The sequence below is a fragment of the Eptatretus burgeri genome, chromosome 10 (assembly GCF_056783735.1).
Source record: "Eptatretus burgeri isolate ZD-2024b chromosome 10, Ebu_testis_v1, whole genome shotgun sequence".
Classification (NCBI taxonomy): domain Eukaryota; kingdom Metazoa; phylum Chordata; class Myxini; order Myxiniformes; family Myxinidae; genus Eptatretus; species Eptatretus burgeri.
In genome coordinates this window covers 55,408,256-55,431,025 of record NC_140970.1, presented here as the reverse complement: position 1 = coordinate 55,431,025, position 22,770 = coordinate 55,408,256, and the positions used below count along the sequence as shown (strand labels likewise).

Genomic DNA, 22,770 nt, shown 5'->3' with positions numbered 1-22,770 from the left:
TTAATTATTGTTTATTTCTCTAATAATGGTGTGAAAGGGACGAAATTCTCAAAGAGCGGTGTATTTCCGTTTCCGGTAGTGCGGGTGCCGGCGAATGAATGTGGGTAAATCGCCAAGTGGGCGCTGATCTCTGTGAGACTGACTAACGACGTCGAGGCACGAAGAGGGCCCATTAACGTGCACACAACACGGAGGTGTTTTAATAAATGTGGAGGCGAAATGCGCACAGTGTTTGGCCCCCGCAGGCCAATACACCACACTATTAGCCCCAGTGAAGCTCATTTGAAGTATTTCCGGCGGCCATCTTGGAGTGCCGACATTTCTGAGGAAGATTCAAATTTCATCGTTTGGGGAGGCCCTCAAACTTTACTTTCATTCATCATTTGTCAGCGAACTGTCATCCTGGACGTACGTGGCACATCTGTCCATCAATAAATGTTTTTGTATTTGACACTGGCGGAGTACACGTGCGATGCACAAAAGGGGAGAGAACCGCTGGACAGCCGGTTCGTGAAGGGCTTGAGGAAAAAATGGCGAAACTACAACTTCCGAATCCGCGAATGTCATGGGTGGAACCCCTCACATAATTACCTCATTCGGCTTTTAACTCTTATCTCTATATTTTCATTCAAACATCATCATTCCAATCACAAATCAGAAAGAGCAATCAGAGATTGCAGACCCTCACCAAAAGTGTGTGCGCTCGTCTGTCCATGCTAGTTATTTTTTTTTTTCTGCAACCGCTTATCCAATTGACACCAAATTTTCACCATGGGCGCGACTACTCATGTTGAAAGTTTTAATAATTATGACATCATAGGTCACGTGGTATAGCAGCCATTTTGGAAAAACCGAATAATTTGGACCTCTATCTCCGAAACCGCTCCATGGAAACAATTGAAACTTGACACACCTGAAGTAATCCCCCATGAGAAAAAAGTGATCTTTTTTAATGATGTCATAGGTGGCTTCGTTATGACGATGTCATTACATACCTCAAATGCTTTATCCGATCAGTATGGAAATTTTTGAGGGTCATCTAGGGCTAAATTTTATTTTGGGGAAAAGAATTGATGATGTCATCGGTCATGTGGTTCGGCAGCCATTTTTTTTAAACATAAAAACCTTCAAAAATATTGTTGCTGACACGGGTACCGAGACAACTTGTCACTCAGGGGGATTAATCCACAGTTGTCCTCGGTGCAGCCAGTGTAACAGGATAAGTCACCCCCTGGACAACTCCCCCTCCCGGGGGTGGGGGTGAGGGCGGTACTTGTCCTAGGATAAGTCTCCCCCTTCCCTGGATTACTTGCCCCCCTATGGCCAAAAATATATTTATTTTTGTTGTTTTCTCTTGGCTCTTTGGGATGGAAGTTGCCTTAGAGTGGAATGTAATAGTCATGGTGTGAGTCATGGGGGGGAGGGGTTGGGGGGGAATTGTCCGGGGGGGGGGGTTGTTAAACTGTTACACCGGATCTGGGGCCACCGCTCACAATTAACATTGTGGCACCGTGAGTTGTTTTAAAACCACGAATGCCACCCAGTCAACCACGAGTTCCAGTGTCCGCCATCCAATCATTCCGTTTAACTGGAGGTCACGTGGTTACCTGAGCGGGGAGCACGCCCTTGGCAAAGCACCAATATTATCTGATTAGATTTTAATTAGGGCGGCCAAGCGTTTTAACCGCTGGTGCGTGCCGACGATTTTTTGGTCCAATCTGTAGTAATTACCTCCCAGTCTATCTCAGTTCGAACAATGCTAGACCAATGAAAGGAAAGGACGAACACGGAGAGGTTTGAAATCGACAAATAATTTATTAATAATAAAATAAATAAAAGAACCTTTTATTTTCTAAGGTAAATAAAGAATGAATTTCAAAGCAAAATCAATCAAAATGCCAGGAAAGAGACAAAGGAAAGAGCAGATGCTTATCGGGGGTTAACTTACAGCTAAACACAGACAGGGGTACCCAGCAGATCATTCAGGGGGAGGGAAGGGGAAAGAATCGTCTCGCTCACCAGAAAGTCATCCGTGAAGCGAAAACGTTCTGAAATGCGTGCGTGTCACATCTGTCGCCACCACCCAGCTTTGCCGTGCACTCTCTCGCGGGGCAGCCTTGAACGCCAGTCGAAGTCTGGAGGGTACCGAGATCGTCTGTCACGGGTTTAGACCCTGGTGTTGTTGGTGATGACCCGTGCCTCACTTGTTGGCAGCGCTCCTCACACCCACACCATACGCTCGCTTGCATAAGCACTGGGAAGGGCGAATTGTCTCGTTGGCGCTGGTCAGACACCCGCTTCTTGCTCGCTTCTCTTGCCCTTGGCTTTTTAGTTTTTTTCCTCTCTCCTTTCGCTTTTCTCTCCTCACGCTTTTCTCTCCAGACTTTTTCTCTTCAGAACGCTTTTTTCCCCTCCTTTCTCTCCTCATTTTTTCTCTCTTCACGCTTTTCTCTTCAGACTTTTTCTCTCTAGAACGTACCTCTTGCTCGTTTTTATATCCCCGGGCTGTCTCCGCGGGGTGCCGTCTGCCCCAAGCTCACCCCGCCCCACTGGGACACGGTTACCATGACGACCCGTGCGCTCTCAAAAAAAGGCGGGCATCGGAGCTCACGAAAGATTGCCGCTGAGGAAGAATGGGGGCGGGCTTCAGAGCTCGTGTGAACATGTCTGCCGTAAAGAAAAAAGCTTCCCATAAGAGAGGGGATCTATCCTTTACCCTTCTCAACGCATCACATTTAAGATCCCATTAGACATGGGGATGGGGTTAATCTGAACATGCATTTAAGGAAATAACTGTCTGAGGGCCTGGATGTGTGGATGCATTCATCAGACCGGATTTTAAAATCCGTAACACTATTCTCAGAAACGACTGAACAGATCGAGGCAAATCGTTACAGGTATGATCGCCTATCCATGAGGAACAAAAAGTTCTCCACATATTACGTCACAGGTCACGTGGTTTGGCAGTTATGATATTTTTTTTTTTAAAGAATAAACCTTTAAAAACTTTCTTCTTCAGAGAAGCATTACAGATCGAGGAGAAACTTCACCCACGTGTTCCCCAAGTCTTGGGGATACCAGGATGTTCACGAATAATTAATAGGATACCAGGATTGTCAGGCAACTATATTGGCTTGAACGAAAATCTTAAAAAAATTATTTCTCTTGAACGACTTCATCAATCGCTATAACTCCAAAACCATAAAACCTAGCAGCCTGAAACTTTGCATGCATAATAAGAAAACTCCAAGGAAGTGACCGACTGAAAATTGCGTGTTTGGGTTAAATAAATAACCCCTTTAGAAGATAATTAACGGCCTTATTTAATTACATCCTTTATCAGGCGATCCTCAGCCACCTCGCTCTCTGGGGTCTTCGGGCATTTCCTGGGTGACTTTGCTGGGGTCTGAAGCCACCATGTTTTTTTGGCCTGCTGAACCATACCTTGATTTGGAACAGGCCGCAACGATTTCTTACGATAAAGTTTTTTTCACTTTCCTCACTCATATTGAATGCCTGGTCAACATAGCTACAGATCATGTACATCGCTTTTGTAAATACTGTAGTTTTCAAATTTGGAGCTTGGAGCGATTTCATGCAATACGAGCTAAACCCGTGTGGAGCGCGAAGTTTCTAAAGTGAGGGTTCATTAGGACGTCAATATATCCAGTGTTCACAATGTGATTTATAGAATTTCTTTATATACAATGTTCCTTGTTACATTTTTTGTGTCAAATGCACCTTCTGAGGTCGTCAGCATGTGCAGAAGAGGATTTTGCATTGCAGATGCTGTTTTATAGGAGTGGCATTACACTTGTCAGCGGTGAAGGTCTGTCGACGACAGACGTAATGACGTCAGCGAATGACCGATGATGTCATGATGTCATTATGCCTCTCAGCGGTGATGTCACACATCAGTAGAGGATGAATGGGGCTTCTGAGGCAGCCATTCAAATGAATGGGGTAAAAGGGAAAAACTTTCTAACTTGATCCCAAAAGCCCAAAATAGGAGACTGATTTCCTCCCCCTCCCATAAAAACAAATGTAAAATTGAGACTGACTCAAGCCCCAAAAGCCCAAAATAGGAGACTCATTTATCCCCTTCCCTCTCATACAAGCAAATGTAAAATAGGAGACCGATTTCCTCCCCCTCTCATACAAGCAAATGTAAAACTGACTTACTGATTAAAGCACTTCTTTCCCTTAATATTTTCATTCCATTCAAAGAGTGAACCAATGAATATTTGTCCATATTCTACTTTGGGGAATAGCTTAATTTTCCTGTTACATTCATCACCATAGAGTATATTCACAAAGATTACTTTGGAACTTAGTTCTTGGTTTATGTGTCTTTGTTGAGCAGAGATGAAATGATAAACTTCTCTTAATGCTCTTGTTTGACCACCTCCTGAGCCACATATCATTTTGAGATTGTAGTAAATTGTTTTTCCATTGTTCAATTGATAACCATCAAAATTTTCAGTCCATTCAAGGATATTAATTTTTTTTCTTTACATCCTCCAACTTATTTGTAATTTCATTTATCAGCTTATTTGTTTTACCTACTTTTACCCTGGTTATTTCTTCAATAAGACTTATTTGATATTTTTCACATTCTTAATGTTTTCCATTTAAATACCAAGGCTGATTACATCTCCACTCTTTGGTTTGGTTATTGCTTGGTTCTATCATTTATAAATCAGTAAAAAGATGGCGGTAACCTGTTAAAATTCCCAACCAAAGATCTTAACACTTATACTTATAAACATAAGGGAGACAATTGATTCCATTCTCTAAAATATATCTTTTATCATCAAAAGCTCCGAATGCTTTCTTATTTATCTCTTCTGTATATAATTGATGTTTATAACTTCTTATTGTATTCATTTTTCTGTACTCTTCCTTCTTGAAGGTTAAATAGTTGTAATAATGTTTAAAGTTTATTGTTTCCTTGATTATATTTTTCTTTATTCCCTTCAGCTTCTTATCACACCTTTCAATGTTATTATTATCAACATACGTAAAAGAATAAGACTTTGATCTCAATCCTATAAATTCACTCATGACCTTCCCACCCAATTCATCTTTAAACTTACCAATAATCTTTTTATTATTTGATGAAAACAACACATCACCTGACTTGTAATTACTTGTATCATATATATCAATATTATCAATCATATCCTCATATACATTACTTGTCTTAATTTATAATATAAAACTATCTGTATCCATATATAACAATGACACATTATCCTTATACTTTGATTTTAAATTATTACAGTAATAGTCATACATTGACGACTTTGACAAGTCAAGAATTGTTTTTCCTATATAAATAGGTTTATCTATTTCAATACTCTCTTTTTTCAAATGAATAGAACAAAAGTTCTCTGAAAACACCTCTGCTCGTTCAAAACTTGGTCTATTGATTAACTTTGAAGCCCGTTTCCAAGATGGAGCAAGTCTTATGTTTTATCTATTCCTAACATTTTCCATCGTATTTCCAAATACAGCATTATTAATTAATTTATAAAAGTCCATCTCAAAATCTGTTTTTGCTTCTGTTCTCCTTTTTGTATTAAAATCAATAATCTTCTTTAACCAATGACTTTGTTTAAATTTCAAAATGCGATTAATTTTCCTCACTCTCAACCCAGCAGATAAATATTGTTTCAAGTTCCTTTGATGCAAACATAACTTTATTTATCATTTAATGTTGTAAGTAGTTTTTCTGGAGATTTACCTTTTATATGAAATGACTGTTGGTAATCACTTAACCAATCTTCTCTTGGACTTTCTTTATCAGGGGCATAAGGTAGGTCTTTAAGTTTGTGATGAAGTTCTTCTGGATATTTTAAATCAACCTCAAAATAATATCCAACTTCAGCTTCATCTAATTCTTTTATGAGAGGAGACAACAATGTCTTGTAAAACTTTTTGATAATGTTTTCTATAACCCATTTAAGTTTTCCATCAGGTAATGATTGAGACAGAGCCCACCCATACAAATTGTTAGCATCATAATACATCAGGTAAGAGTTGTCCTCATTCTTATTATAATCAGGAAGATATTTGTTATTTGCTTTAGCATATCTGTTGGAACATACTTGAGATATTCCTCCTATTTCAGCCTTCTCTATCATTAAAAGCATATCTATATCACTGATCAATTCCAAATTTTGTTTTGTCATTTTTAACATAGCACTCCAAGCCAAACCCGGGGCTGTGCAATCGTGAATGGGGTCCAATCCATAAGAATTTTTATTATGACAGACTGTTCTAAAAGTTTCAAACACATCAGCCAATAACAATACATCAGTTTTAAGATGCAACTCATGATATTCTCCAGGATTCTACATATTGAACTTCACCCAAACCTTTTTAGCTTGTGTATAATCTCTATTGGAAATATGAGTTTTATTGAACTTGCAATAGAAACTTTCCCTTGAAGGAAGTTGTGTTTCTTTAAACTTCTCAAATGAATCCATGTAGTCATATGGATATATTCCCTTTTGTGATAAGAGATCAATCTCTTCTTTATTTGAGAAATGTGATTGAAGATTTGGTAAGTTTTTAATATTTGATGCTGAGTTAGATAATGGACTTGCCATAAACTTGTATGTGTCAAGAAATCTGATATGGATTATGGGGGATGTATGAATTGTTTTTGTGAATGAGATGTATTTTTGATCTTTGTTAGGAATGGCAGACATATATCCAGATGTCTTTGAAAGTTCATTCATAAATATATGTGTGTCATAGTGAGCGTTGTTGTGAAGAAAGACAGGAATAAAGTTTGGAGGCTTGTAATTAAGATTACAATGGGAATGAGCTGGACCTCTATATTTACCAGTAAGATGACAGTGATCCCTAACCTTGATCTCTCCCTCAATTTTCTCCTCACAAATATGACAGATACTGTTCTTTCTAAATTCCCTTTTCTCTCCCTTTCTTAATGACATTGGTTTATAGGTTTTATCCATTATTTCTCTTCGTCTTATACAGTATTTTTCCAATTGTCTTCCAAACTCCTCTGAGGCATCTTCTCCTCAATAAAGTTCTAACTTATTGAATACATCACCAACAGATGATTTGATATAATAACAGAAACCACAAGGAATACGTTTTTGATATTTATTTGTGTACGATTTATTTGGATTTAGAGAAACAGTATCTATCTTTTCAAGGGTACTTTCAAAATCAGCATTTATCACAAACGGATGTTTTATAGATTTGTTAAAATCTTTGAATGATATGTTTGAACCTGCTTTTGGAAAATTGATTATGGTTGATTTATGATTACTACAATATTTCGAATGTTGATTTAATCGTTCTTTTGTATGAGAGGAGTTGAGACATCTCGTACAAGGAAACGTTTTACATTTTCTCTTGTATAGTTGTGATTTGGTTAATCTTGATAATTTTTTGATGAAAGCATAATGTGATTTTTCCTTTGAAGTAAAGTTGAGAAGGTCAATGTGTGTTTCGTCATTTTTACAGTTGTTTGAAAATTTTAATATCTGAACTTTGTTTGTATCTGTTAATCCATATATATTAACGGATAGATTATTCATTTTCTCAAATTTAGGAATATCTCTCAATGACATTGGAAACTTTAAATCTTTAACATTTAATGTATTCTCGTATTTCTTATAATGTTCAACCCTTTATGGATTCCATTGTGGAGGATGTAAGTGAGCAAGAACAGACCATAGAAAACATTTATTATCTTTGTTTTGAATATTAACAGCTACTTTCTTAAGTTTTATCCCTTTTGGTAAATCAATATAAGAAGAAGCTTGAGGAAGATCTGATTTTAAGATGTGTAAATCTCAAAAGATTATTTTTGTAATAGCAAATCCACTACCAACCAGTGTTATCAACATGATGTTCTTGTCTCTGGAGTTCATCATAAGCATCACATCTTACAAAATCTTGAAATGATGATATAAAGTGAGGGTTTGTCCTTATATTGGGAGTAGTTTCATCGTCTTGTCTTACCATATTCAATTTTACTCCCATATAAAACTTAAAAGTTTTTATTTCACTTAATGTGTTTTAATTATCATTTCAATACTTTGTTTAACCATATCAACAGCTTCAATGATTGAAGATGGTCCAGGGCCTTGAAAGCGAAACAATCTTATTTTTAGATGCCCTTTAAATGCCCCATCAGTTTTCAATGGAGAATTTAGTGGCGCCTTCCCTTTCTTCATTGTTCTTGTGTTTGCCTGATTGAAGGTGTTTATTATAAAAAATTTTTTAAAGAATATCATTATCACATCTATCACAATGTTTTGTTTCTTGGTCAAGTGGAGATATTTGTCTGAAAAGGTTGAATGTGTGTTTGTTGGTTTGAAGGTGTTTTTTATAATATTTATATTCATGATTACAAACATCGCAGTTCGTTGTATTCACCATATTTATAGAACAAAACTTTGCTTAAAATAAAATATTCTTTATGAGAATTGAATTTAATTTATAGGTGAATCTGTGCTTAAAACCATTTTATCCTCCAACTTTTTTTTTTAACTTAATAAATACAATGTATCAAGACACAAAAGACAAGCTTCAATCAATCTCTTCATTTGTAAAAGATACTGAGAAATATGTCAAGGATGTAAAATTGAATAAAGATAAATATAACAACTATTGGATAAAAACAATTATGGTGAATAATATGAGTTCTTCAATTTCCTTCAGTGGAAGGACTTTTAGTATATCTGGAATAACATCAATTAAAGTAGCTCGAACAAAAGTTTCGCCTCTCCTTCTGGCAATATATTCAAAATTAGAAAAGGCAATGAAACAAGAAAAAGTATCAAAAAAGAAAAACCTTATGGATGAAGCTTTAGAAAGAAAAGATAAGACCATCTGTAATAGGCAAGGAGAAATTTGTATTTTTTTCAACAACCCTAAAGATGTAAATCTTGATGAAATAAAGGATGCCAATATATCAGGTGAAATGACATTTCGTTCATTCGTAGTTAAGGACCATTTTAAAATTACCTTATGTATTTTAAAAATATAAAAATTGTAGTTGTTGAATCTGTTAATGAAAAAAAGTATATAGATATAGATGGTAATGTTTTTTCTACTAATAAAATACGAATCATTATTCAACTGAAGATTTTGAAGATTATGAGAGTGATTACAGTTGTGATACCGAGAGTTTGTGTTCAAACAATAGTTATGAAAGTAGTTTTATAGATGATTATGAAAGCACAGAAGATGAATTTTTGTTTAAGCAAAGTTTTACTTTTTAATATGAAGAGTATACTCGATCTTCAGCCCCTTGAATTTCCTGATTCTCCAAATGACAAATTTGAGAATTGTCCTGCATGTGATAGAGTGGGATTAAACACAGAGTCAAAAGCCTATAAACAATATATATTCTGTGATTATCTTCTATATAATGATAATAAAAAATATAAAAGTCTCAACTTTTACTCTATCAACTACTCTCGCAAGGTTTTCATGCAGGTCTTCAAAATGACGATATAATCGGTTTATGTAAACTTCAAAACAAAGTAAATGATTACAACATTGAAGATATAATACAACTATTTTGTGATACGCAGAGATATAAAAAGAAATCAAAACCGATAAATTGTATTCTTCATGATAATATGGATGATATACCTTCTCCCCAAGATTTGGATGAATAAAAAAAGAACCTCGTTATCTTTGATGATTGTGTTGGTGAGAGAAACCAAACGGTAATGGATAGCTACTACACAAGAGGGAGACATTCTTCTTGTAATTGCATTTGCCTTAGTCAATCATACTTTCAATTCCCTCGTCGCTCAATAAGAAACAATGTTAATTCTTTTATTTTATTCAAGTTAAATTCAATGGATATAAACAATTTTTGGAGAGACAATTGTTCTACATTATGTAGTAAAAAGGAATTTGGGGATTATATGAAGCACACGACTGAAAAATATCAATATATTGTTGTGAAACAAGATGAGATATTAAGGGATATGTTTTTTTATTTTATAAACAATTACATGTATAAATGTCAACTATTATAAATCTTGTGGATAAATCTGCTTCTGGAAAAAAACTTTCATAAATCAAGGTTCTTTTATAGTACAAATGAGAATATTGTAAATTTGCTTAAAAAAGCACCATGTAGTTCATATTGTATCAACAACAACGAGAGCAATAAGACCTGGAGAAGTAGAATGTGAAGATTATTACTATATGTCAGTAGAGGAACATTTGCGATTGAGGAATGAAGGCCAAATATTTGAGGAGGTTTCTCTTGGTACAACAAAATATTCACATTGTAAGAGTGAGTTAAAGAAACTAAATTCTGGTGGTCTTGCGATATTAGAAATTAATCCAGAAGGAATGAGACAAATTATTAAACATCTAAGGGGTAATGGAGTTAAGATTTTATCATTCAGTTTTGATGTTGATGAAGAAACTCAATGCAAATGTATGAAAAGCAGAGATACAAGTATTGGTGAAGAAGAAATTACAACTTGTATTAATGTTAATAAAGAATTTGATAAAATATTTAAAGAAAAGGATTTATTTGAACACATATACTTTAATGATGAAGAAAAGGAAAATTTCCCTGTTGATCTTTACAATTCATTAAATGATATTTTCCAATAAATAAATGGATGCGAAAGAAAGAGCAAGAAGATTTAAGGAACATCAAGAGTTGGTTTCAAAAGTTGTAAAACAACAGGAAGACATAAAGAAGAAACGCAGACAGAAACTAACGGGGGAAGAAGCATTTGAAAGAAAACAAGATATATTTTTAAAACCACTTTAAAAAACTTCCCAAGAAAAAAATTATAGATGCTTCCACAGTTCCCACAATAGAATATACGAGAAAACTTCAAATGTTAAATGATTTCAGTCAAATGATGGAGAAAGAATTTGAGCATATAGGAGAATTAGAAGATGAGAATAAAGGATTATTTCAACAACTGAAAGAGAGTAATCAACCACCTGATTATGTTGTGAATGCTCTTCAAAACAATGAATATTCAGCGGATTCATAAACCAAAGCAGGACTCATTCCAACAGAATCAGCAATATTTCATCTTGTTCAAGAAAAGGTATTGATATTTAATGATGAATTAAGGTTCTTGAGTTCTGCTCAACCTCCTATTAAACTAACTCTGAGATTAATGTTTCTTCTAACAAAAGATGGAAAACAAGGTTCAACTGTGAGGGATGAATCAAAGTATTTTGATCAACCATTGGATAGGGAAAATAAGGATGATATAGTATATATTGTTCTGCTGGACTCTCTTAATTATAGGGTTATTCTATCTGGTAAAAGTCAGAAGAATCAGAAGGAGAAACACATTATTCAGGCTTTAAGTAGCCTTGGTTCAGGTGTTAGTTTTCTTCCAAATGACCCATCACAATTAGTTAATCGACTGTTATTGCTGTTAGGTCGTAAGAGGGCAGGAAATAACAACTGCTTTAATGAAACATCAGCCATTTTAGACCAGTTGATGAACATGAAAATAATTAATAAATGGCAATAAAAAGACATTTTATCCCATATTAAATAAGATGAGAAGCACAATCCTTAATTTTAATTTCACAACAAGCAACCACACAGCTTCATTCCCATACCCACTAAAACTTGACGCAACTAAAGAATATGAGGCGTCTTTATTGTCCATGGAAACTTATAATACCTTGTTTAATATCACCGAGAAAAATGACAAGTTCAGTTACAATCCCGGAAGTGGATACAAAATGATAATGGTTTCATCCGGAGCATATGAGATTTCTCGAATATCTTCCGAAATTGCTCGTTTTAAGGGGCTGTCACACCTTGACGATTTAGCCAGCGTATGCCGATTTATGATTTTTTTTTCCTAAAACGCTGGCACACATCGAATACGTTATGGGTACATTATGTGTAATTTAGGTGCACGCTGAAAAACACTACCATAGGTCGTATTACGCTGGTTTAAAACGTTGTACTTTTTGGTTGTCCAAAAAATTTTGCATGCTTGAAATTTTACGACGTACTCGGCGTTTGGCTCACACGTTCCGCTACGCTGGCCATAAGTTGTAGGCACGTTATGCGATCATTGACACACGTTAATTGTATGTTACTCATAAGTCGAAACACGTAGAGGTAACATTCGCGTACTCGAAACTTATTTCTAACCTATGAGTAACGGTTTTGTAAGCACGCTACACGAACGTTGTTCACACTTCGCAACACGCTACTTGAAAGTTCCTCATACGTCGAAACACATCAAAGTAATGTTTAGGGTACCCGTGACTTATTTATAACCTATGAATAACGTGCTTGGGAATTATTATGCTTTGCATACGAAGGACGATCTTTGGGCATAGGTTGTGGACGACTAAAACACGATAAACAATAGTTGGTATAACTTATCTATAAGTTATCGAAGCGTTCTGTGTTCATTACTAATACATTATGCATTTGTCAAAGTCGTTTTTAATACTTTAAAAAGTAAAACAAAGAAATATTTCATCGTGGGAATGAGGAAAAAAAATTAGCCGAAAAGAACATCGAACAATGGTGCAAAGTAGTCTCCTATTCTTGGACAATAAGAGGATCCATCATCACCCACACCCTCCCCATCACGCTCATATACTACTACTGACATAGACATACGACTACTACCAATGCTATTACGACTACTACTACTACTACTACTACTACTACTACTACTACTGTCAAGCACACCAACTACTACTAATAGTATTACTACTACTGATACTACTGGCATTGACATCTACTCAACATGGAGTCTGGAACAATGACGGGTTCTTCTTGTGAAGCCCATTTGTATATACCAATTCCCCTAAACTCTGCCAATATGCCATTACACGGGAGATGCAAGTTAGAAACACGTTCAGTAAGTGCTGTGGTCGTCCGTAAGACGTCAATCTAATTCGTCTACATACGACAATGTGCGTTTTAGATACGTTACACATAGGTTCATAGCATGTTACTCAAAGCTTAGAAGCACGTTATACTTAGGTTCGAAGCATGCTACACATAGGTTAAACGCATGTTACTCATAGTTTCATAGCACGCTAGTCATTGGTTCAAGGCAAGTTACAAATAGGTTCAATGCACGTTACTCATAGGTTTCAAGCACATTAAACATAGGTTCAGAGCACGCCACTCATAGGTTAAAAGGACGTTACCCATTGGTTGAAAATTAGGTTGCAGGTATGTTAAATATTACCTTGACGTGTTTCGACTTATGAGTAACATACAATTAACGTGTGTCCGTTGTGTGTAAACGATCGCGGAGCGTGCCAGGAACATATGACAACGCATGCGGAACGTGTTAGCCATACGCCGAGTAAGTCGTAAAATTTTCAGCATGCTTGAAATTTCACGACGTATTACACGTACCACGTAATATGACAGCGTACTTCATTGTTTTCCAGCCTACTCTTAACGTATACACAACTTACCTATACCGTATTTGACGTGCACCTAGCGTTTTAGACACATTTTTCATAGGCCGGCATACGCTGGCAAAATCGTCAAGGTGTGACTGCGATGTTGACACTTCAAATTCTCAGGCGGTTATGGTTTAAATCGGCATCCGGCAGGTTCTTAACAGGCTACGTCACGAGTTCGCCGGCGAGACGTTTAGTGCGCTATGTGTAAGTTAAACTATTGTTGGGCATAGGTTGTGAACGCCTACAATAGGCTAAGCATTCGTTGGTAAAAGTTATCAATAACACAACGAAACGTTCTGTACCCGTTACTAATATGTTATGCATACGACCAACACGTTATGAATACGCCCAAAACTTAAAAAAAACATCAAAATTTCAGCGTACGCCAACGTTTTACATACATTTTGATACGTTGCCATTGCTGGCTAAAACGTCAAGGTGTGACAGGGCCCTAATGAAAGAACAGGGTGATGAACCAAAAAATGTAATAGATATTCAAAAACAAACTTCAAAATCAACGATTAAACTTAAAAATAACTACAAGGTTGATTTCATAATTGATAATTCATTTAGAGAGTTATTGGGTTTCTCCTCAAAAAAGATTGAAACTAATGGGACGTTTTACAGTGATAATGTCATTCAAATATCCTCAGGCATAAATTAGTTATTAATTCACTGTGATTTGATTGATGGCACTTATAATGAAGGAATTGGAACAAATACAATATTTTTATTCAGTGCATACTCAACCCCAATTGGTTATAAATTCAACATGGAACCCAAAAATCTGGTTCATCTTCCTGTGTCAGGAAAAACCATATACATAGTTAAAAAAAAAAACGATAACCGACCAAGATAATCGCATGATTTCTTTTAATGGAGAAATTATATCCATCAGAATTCACCTACGTGAAGTTTTCCAATAAATAAATACGATGGTTATTGTGAGGAAACACGAGTTGGGAAAATATAAAATAATTACAGGGGATGAGATGTTCCTTTCCCCATACTACAAGGGTGAAGGTATGTATCTTGGTAGAGGATACTATAAACCTAAGAGACAAAGGGGTGTCGGACATCAATTTAGAAAAAAAGGAGATGGGATAATTTATACTCTAATGGGTATGGGTGCAACTATTCTTAAACATGAAGACCTAATTGGTTCAACTGCTTCTGCTGTGGGAAATATAGCGGTGCTATAAAGAGAATAAAAGATGCTCAAAAGGACTCTCATAATTTTCAAGCAATAAAATAAATTAAGAAAGGCAAAACTCAGTTGTCTCCCCAAGAACGACAGAAAATAATTAAAATACTTGGGTCAGGGTTTCAAAAGTTTTAACATCTTTTTCCGAAATAAATACAAGTATGGAAGCAATTGATAGTATCTATGATTTGGATGATGCCATTGTATTCTCAAACTCTACTAAAAAAGAAGACTACTTCAAGGTAAATGCAATAACTGGAACAGACTGGAATGCAAATGGAACAAAAAGTTTTGAAATAAGTAATCAACAAACATTGAATCTATCTGAAAGTTTCTTGTTGTGTAAATTTACATTCACTAAGGCTGCGAATAACACAAACGCTACACTCGTAAATGATTTCTTCTGGAAAATGTTTGATAGTGTTCGTTTGTACATTGGAACACAAGAAGTTGAAGCGGTTGATTATGTCTCTGCTACATCTGAAATTTACACGATATTCATTTCGTGACAGAATGGGAAAGGGGGCTGTTGAAGGTTTTATTCCTGATATGTCAACGGGAACAAACACAGACCCTGGATATAGTCAAAGGAAGGGAATGTATAATGATGATACAAAAGCAGGTAATAGTTTTACTGTGGCAGTTCCTCTTGAAGGTATATTTGGATTTTGTGATCATGATAAAGTTCTGCATGGTCTTAAAATTAGATTTCAACTGCAAAGGAATGATAATGAAAATAGATTGCTTTTTGGTGTTGCTCATGCTGTTAGTGCTCAGAATAAATTTCTAATTGATGAAATTAGTTGGTATATTAGTGAATTTCCTCCTAATCTTGAAACAGAAGAGATGTTGAATAGAAGACTTAACTCAAAGAAGCCACTCAATGTATCATACCTTAAAAGAAGATGCCAACACGTTAAACTGAACCAAACCACTTACACGTGGAATTTGGGTGTTCTGGAAGGAAAGCCACGATATTTCTGGCTCATTTAAAAAGAAAAACAGGTGGTGATTCTGCTACTGATAAGAATAATGCAGAGTGTTAATGCTAAGGTGAAACAACTTCACGTTTCTCTCGATGGAACATTTTATCCACGAGATAGTTTGGAAATTAATTGGGGAAAAAAATGATTATGCTGAAGCATACAAGTCTTACCAAAAGGTGTGTGAAAGTAATGGAAATAAAGAACTCATTTTGGATATGACAGCATTTAAAAGTCTGTAGACAATCTATGCGATTGATTTGAGTGCTCAAAAGAAAACTATAAAGTCTAATCGAGTGGATACTTCCCTATGCATTGAAAGAGGAGAGAGTGAAGAAGTTAATACATTTTCTTTGTGTTTGGAAGAAACAGAATAACAGATTAATACAGATAATGGTGTTATGATTAGTCTCACATAATTTTTTTTGATAAATAAATGAGTTGTAAAGTGCCAACTGGGGTATATGTTAATCAAATCAATCTTCATTTTCTTATTAAACATTAAACATTTTTCTTTGGGTAAATATTCAAATACGAAAATGGATGATCTTTCCCAGCAATCTGCTTCAGATGTCTTGTGATTTGAAACTCGCATACCATATTCTGTTTTGAAACAAAGAGTGAAGAATAATTAGGATATATAAAGATGGTTATTTTATGATATTAATAAAATAATAAATATAACATTTACGTCCAGAAGATAGAGTGTCATGTCAGATTCCTCCATAACATTAAGTTATGTGTTTGATTCATCCAGACAGGTGTTTAAACTCAAAAAAAAATGAAAATAATAATAATGAGTCAGACATCAATAGAGACACACACACACACACACACACACACACACACACACACACACACACACACACACACACACACACACACACACACACACACACACACACACACACACACACACACACAGTGGAGAACAAGTATTTGACACTGCCGATTTTGCAGGTTTTCCCACTTACAAAGCACGTAGAGGTCTGTAATTTTTATCATAGGTACACTTCAACTGTGAAAGACGGAATCCAAAACAAAAATCCTGAAAATCACATTGTATGATTTTTAAATAATTAATTTGCATTTTATTGCATGAAATAAGTATTTGATCACTTACCAACCAGTAAGAATTCTGGCTCTCACAGACCTGTTAGTTTTGTCTTAAAGAAGCCCTCCCATTCTCCACTCATTACCTGTATTAACTGTACCTGTTTGAACTCGTTATCTGCATAAAAGACAGCTGTCCACACTTAATCAATCAGACTCCAACCTCTCCACAATGGGCAAGACCAGAGAGCTGTCTAAGGACATCAGGGACAAAATTGTAGACTTGCACAAGGCTGGGATGGGCCACAGGACAATAGGCAAGCAGCTTGGTGAGAAGGCAACAATTGTTGGCGCAATTATTAGAAAATGGAAGAAGTTCAAGATAACAGTCAATCTCCCTCGGTCTGGGGCTCCATGCAAGATGTCACCTCATGGAGCCTCAATGATCATGAGAAAGGTGAGGGATCAGCCCAGAACTACACGGCAGGACCTGGTCAATGACCTGAAGAGAGCTGGGACCACAGTATCAAAGAAAACCATAAGTAACACACTATGCCGTCATGGATTAAAATCCTGCAGCGCACGCAAGGTCCCTCTGCTCAAGCCAGCGCATGTCCAAGCCCATCTGAAGTTTGCCAATGACCATCTGGATGATCCAGAGGAGGAATGGGAGAAGGTCATGTGGTCTGATGAGACCAAAATAGAGCTTTTTGGTTTAAACTCCACTCGCCGTATTTGGAGGAAGAAGAAGGATGAGTACAACCCCAAGAACACCATCCCAACCGTGAAGCATGGAGGTGGAAACATCATTCTTTGGGGATGCTTTTCTGCAAAGGGGACAGGACGACTGCACTGTATTGAGGGGAGGATGGATGGGGCCATGTATCGCGAGATCTTGGCCAACAACCTCCTTCCCTCAACAACAGCATTGAAGATGGGGCGTGGCTGGATCTTCCAGCATGACAACGACCCGAAACACACAGCCAGGGCAACTAAGGAGTGGCTCCGTAAGAAGCATCTCAAGGTCCTAGAGTGGCCTAGCCAGTCTCCAGACCTGAACCCAATAGAAAATCTTTGGAGGGAGCTGAAAGTCTGTGTTGCCCAGCGACAGCCCCGAAACCTGAAGGATCTGGAGAAGATCTGTATGGAGGAGTGGGCCAAAATCCCTGCTCTAGTCTGTACAAACCTGGTTAATAACTACAGGAAACGTCTGATCTCTGTAATTGCAAACAAAGGTTTCTGTACCAAATATTAAGTTCTGTTTTCTGATGTATCAAATACTTATTTCATGCAATAAAATGCAAATTAATTATTTAAAAATCAATCATACAATGTGATTTTCAGGTTTTTTGTTTTCGATTCTGTCTTTCACAGTTGAAGTGTACCTATGATAAAAATTACAGACCTCTACGTGCTTTGTAAGTGGGAAAACCTGCAAAATCGGCAGTGTGTCAAATACTTGCTCTCCCCAATGTATACACACACACAAACACACATATACACACACACACATACACACACACACACACACACACACACACACACACACACACACACACACACACACACACACACACACACACACACACACACACACACACACACACACACACAGTGATAATTTCTCACCTTGGACTCGGATCATTCAAGATCAAAGGACGTGTGAGTACTTGTTTCCAGTCAACAATAATATCATTCAGTTCATTTTGAAATGAATAAATGTCTTCAAGGAAGTCGTTCATTTTTATCTATTCCTCGTGATATTCAAATAACTCATTTTCAACATCAGTTATTAACGATATTCTTATTGGGGACAACCTGTTGGAAAAAAGACATACAATAATTATTGGTTGTATTGTGATTTAATTCTGTTTTAAACAACAAATAATGAATTGGGTTGAGATCTCACCTGTCATCTTGTGAAAACGATTCATCAGTAAGGTTGGAGTACTCCTCTGCACAATCTATTCTCTGAATGAAACACGCTGGGCACACAAGTAGGTTTAAATAAGGAACTTGATGACGTAATGGGAGATTACACAACAATGATTTTTCCAGGGTGTGTTTCCACATAGGAAATGACCGGAATTTTTTTGGCTTGGTTCGGGCGAGGCAGCTTGGCTGACTTCAAAACTGACTTGTTTTCACACGAAAATGAAACATCTTGCTTTGAATGATTTTTTATAAAACCTACGTTTAAAAGCTGTTTTTAACTAAACGTTGTTCTGTTAATGTTCTGATGATTTAAAATATAACCACGAGAGACAAAGGCACAGAATACTACCTCATTTTCACGGCACGACTGTGTTCTAAAAACACTTCCCATTTTACAAAACTCACCCTAACAGCCCTTTCTTTCGTGCTTGAAGAGATAAAGTGAATATAATAGGAAAATTAATTTATTCCCTAAAGGAGAACATGGACAAGTATTCATTGGTTCGCTCTTTGAATGGAATGAAAATATAAAAGGAAAGAAGTGCTTTAATCAGTAAGTCTCAATTTAACATTTGCTTGTATGGGAGGGGGAGGAAATCGGTGTCCTATTTTGAGCTTTTGGGGCTTGAGTCAGTCTCAATTTTACATTTGCTTGTATGGGAGGGAAGGGAATCAGTCTCAATTTTACCTTTGCTTATATGGGAGGGGGAGGAAATCAGTCTCCTATTTTGGGCTTTTGGGGCTTAAGTTAGAAAGTTTTCTCGTTTCCCACATTCATTGGAATGGCTGCCTCAGAAGCCCCATTTATCCTCAACTCACATGACCATGCAAACAAATGTAAGAATTAGAAAATCGCCAAAAATTCCCAAACCTGTCCATCTGGCGTGATCTCACATAGCCTATGCTTTACATTAGGCCACAGAGCACCCGCATACCAAAAGTGGCGACAATCCGTTCTGCAGTTTCGGAGGAGATACGTCCACAAAATATGGCTCAGCGTATTAATATAATAATATGAAATATGATACGATTTTCCACGATCAATGCTCACGGACGAATTAAAGTACATCATTGAAATATCATTTTGGTTTTGAAGATCAGACATTGTCCGGACTAAATAAGTGTCAAAATCTGGAGTGAAATCTAATAATTTTAAGAAATAAGGAGTCTCCCAACCAAGCCGATATACATATTTACTTTAAGTCAGCAAGGCTCTGTTCCCTCCTTCTCCATACATACACAAGAAAATGTGAAATTTCCAAAGCATTAAACTTATCTTTATCGACTGTTTGGAGAATTATATGGAGTGAACAAAAAGTTTAGGAATGTGCCAAAAATAACTAGCTTCACTGAGCTCGCTATGTCATTTAATGTATTCACTGCGAGACCTCATGTCCTGTCTGCCAGATGGACTGCCGATCCATAGCATCTGCCAGATCCGTGTCTATATTGTCTGAGGTTTCCTGAGGTGCTCTACGGAGAATCAAAGCAAATCTGTTAAAAAACGGACGTTAAAAAAAAAGTTATAACTTTTGCACGGACCCTAAACCGATGTACCACGTGACACGTGCACAGACAAGCAGGCAAGATAGTGGATTTTCTGCAATGTTTATTTCATGGGTGATTGAACTTTGCGATGCCTCCAGGGTTGTTCTGCATTAAGCAGCAACTCTTTTGTGGATACAGTCATTTTATTTCATCAACTGCTGCATGTGTGGTGAAGACCGGTTTTAAAGTTAAAGAGATCCTTTATGGTATGCATTGACAGCCTGGTCAACCGTTTGTAATCAACCACTGAATTGGAGTGCTTGCATGAGTGCTTAAGACACTTTCTAAGTGCCCACTGTCGATAGCGGTACTGCGCTACGTCATTCTGAGCGAATCGTTCACTCACTGCAGATGCTTTTGCATTCAGAGCCACATCATTCAGAGCGAGTGGTTCGTGCTCCATCACCTTGATCGAGAGATTCGTGCTCCGTCACCCTGAGCGAGCGCTTCATGCTCATGAGTTTGTAAACACAAGAAGACTAAAAGAGGGGTAGGAAACTCTTTTGAATGAGCTTTTGGATTAAGCATGCAAATGATACCATCTGGATGAGTGTGTGTGTGCGAGAGACGAAGAACTGAGCTTGGACAACAAACAAAACACACAAAGATTGGGAACAATTCAATTTTACTTTTAATGACAACTTAAATATCATTTTTCTTTCTTTAAAAAAAAAAGTCTCATCTTTAACAGTAACTAGCATAACCCGCGCTCTGCGCGACATGTTGGGGTGGGTGTGTTTGAGAAAGGAACTGATGCAGAGTATCAGTAGTAATTTTACTTCAATGCAGTAAGTGGAATACGATTTCACTGTTTCATAACCATTTTATTTACTTTTTTTTGTACCATGCACCTCATATGGTATTTGAGATAATGTAAGCCGAATATCACGTTACTCAAGCGCAGATCAAAGTCGAAGATAGTGCGACACGAAACCACAAACTCAGAAATAATATATAAGATTGTGTTGTGAATGTTTACCATCAAGTTTTCTTGCACTGCAAAGTCGTTTGAGATTTTATTCTGAAATGAAAAGTGCTACATAAGAAACAGATTTGATTGATTGATTGACTTTTAGATTATGCAGTGGGCGAATTAGTTGAATGGTGTGCGAGGAATCAAAGGTGCAGCTCTTGAACAGGGAAGAAAGATAGAGAACAGGGACACACTTGCAGACAACGGACAATTGGAGGCAGACCTGAGAATATGGCGCAGAGTTATAGGAGAAGGGAAAGAATGTGAAAGCATGCCAGAAGGAGTTGGAGGAATCAGCAAAAATGCAATGGATGAAGGTGCACACATTGTGGAATATCTTCAAAGAAAGGAGATCGATTAATTATTGGAATTGTCAAGTCAAACAGTTTCGGCAAACAATTTAAATGACAACAGCATCACAGTCGTCATTGTACCTGTATGACAGGACAATGCGAGTTGAAATAGAATGAAATAATAGAATAGTGGGTGAAAGAGATGGGAGGTGAGGATGAGAAAAGGATAAGGAGGTTGAGAGAATTTACAGGTAATTGGAAGGGAGGGAAGAAAAAAAAAAAAAACCAGACAGAAATGAGGAGTGGTTGGGGGTAAAGAGGGGGAATGGAAGAATTTTTTTCAATATATTGAGTATATGATAATTAGGTGGCTTAAAAATAAGAAATAGTACTGCATCTCGAAATGTAAACACTCAGTGAGTCCAACCCAAATACTCTGCTGTTAGAAAAACACCTGCAACATGACAATCCCACCCTGGCCCTCTTTCCCATGATGCTTTGCACAAGAGCACACAAGAGTTCGTTCATCCTTCAGTCCATCTCTCCATGCACATTCTCCATGTGCACTTTAAGGTAATCATTCCGCGTAAACTTCTTGTGGCACAGCCTGCACTCTGCCATTGGTCGGTTTGGATTGTGTGTCAGCTTGTGTCTGATCAACATTTTCTTTAGACTGAAAGCCAAGTCACATACCTGCAGGACGATTATGGTGAGGGACATGGAAGAGAAAGAGAGAAAGAGAGAAAGAGAGAAAGGAGACCATCATCACACATATAAAACACAACTGCTTGTATGAAGTTAACACTTACTTTTCAAACACAAAATAGAGTCTGCCAGGTCACACTCACATCACATTGGAAAGGTTTCTCGCCAGTGTGTGTACGCATGTGCTCGTCAAGGCCCCGCTTTTGACTGAAGGCCTTGCTGCATTCTAAGCACTGGTAGGGTTTCTCCTGTCAACCATACATCATCACAGAAAATTCACATGGCATTCATCAGAAATGGCCAACACATTCCAAAGTGCGGATATAGGCACTCGTCATCTATCTATAATTCCAGCAGTGTGTGTGTGTGTGTGTGTGTGTGTGTGTGTGTGTGTGTGTGTGTGTGTGTGTGTGTGTGTGTGTGTGTATGACCGCTGTTTCTCCACAACCACTGGTCCGATCTAATTGAAACTTGCCAGGTATATTGCTGGGGACCTGAGTATGTGCCTTTTCAAGGTTTGATATTAATCGGACAAGTGCTTCCCAAGTTACGGCCATTTATTTATCAAACCAATGACAGGACACGTTGCTGCGTAGGCGTGGCCAATGGGGAAAAGGCGCCATTTAGTTA

At 37.1% G+C, this 22,770-nt stretch overlaps 1 protein-coding gene and 1 long non-coding RNA gene across 3 annotated transcripts in view; one reads left to right on the top strand and one right to left on the bottom strand.

The window, feature by feature from the left end:
- The first annotated feature begins 193 nt into the window (after positions 1-193).
- Positions 194-22,770, top strand: part of LOC147018611 (uncharacterized) — a 37,684-nt gene continuing 15,107 nt past the window's right edge. The window contains exons 1-2 of the long non-coding RNA XR_015062467.1: positions 194-408; positions 20,537-20,659. This is a non-coding gene — a long non-coding RNA (uncharacterized LOC147018611). The remainder of the gene's footprint in view (positions 409-20,536; positions 20,660-22,770) is intronic.
- The window catches only part of PRDM5 (PR/SET domain 5), a 139,694-nt gene continuing 137,854 nt past the window's right edge, over positions 20,931-22,770 (bottom strand). For both annotated transcript variants that reach the window (XM_085898453.1, XM_085898452.1), the window contains exons 14-15: positions 22,284-22,388; positions 20,931-22,128 (exon numbers count right to left, since the gene is read on the bottom strand). In XM_085898453.1, the coding sequence (XP_085754579.1) occupies positions 21,967-22,128; positions 22,284-22,388 (267 nt within the window). In that variant the 3' untranslated portion in view covers positions 20,931-21,966. The remainder of the gene's footprint in view (positions 22,129-22,283; positions 22,389-22,770) is intronic.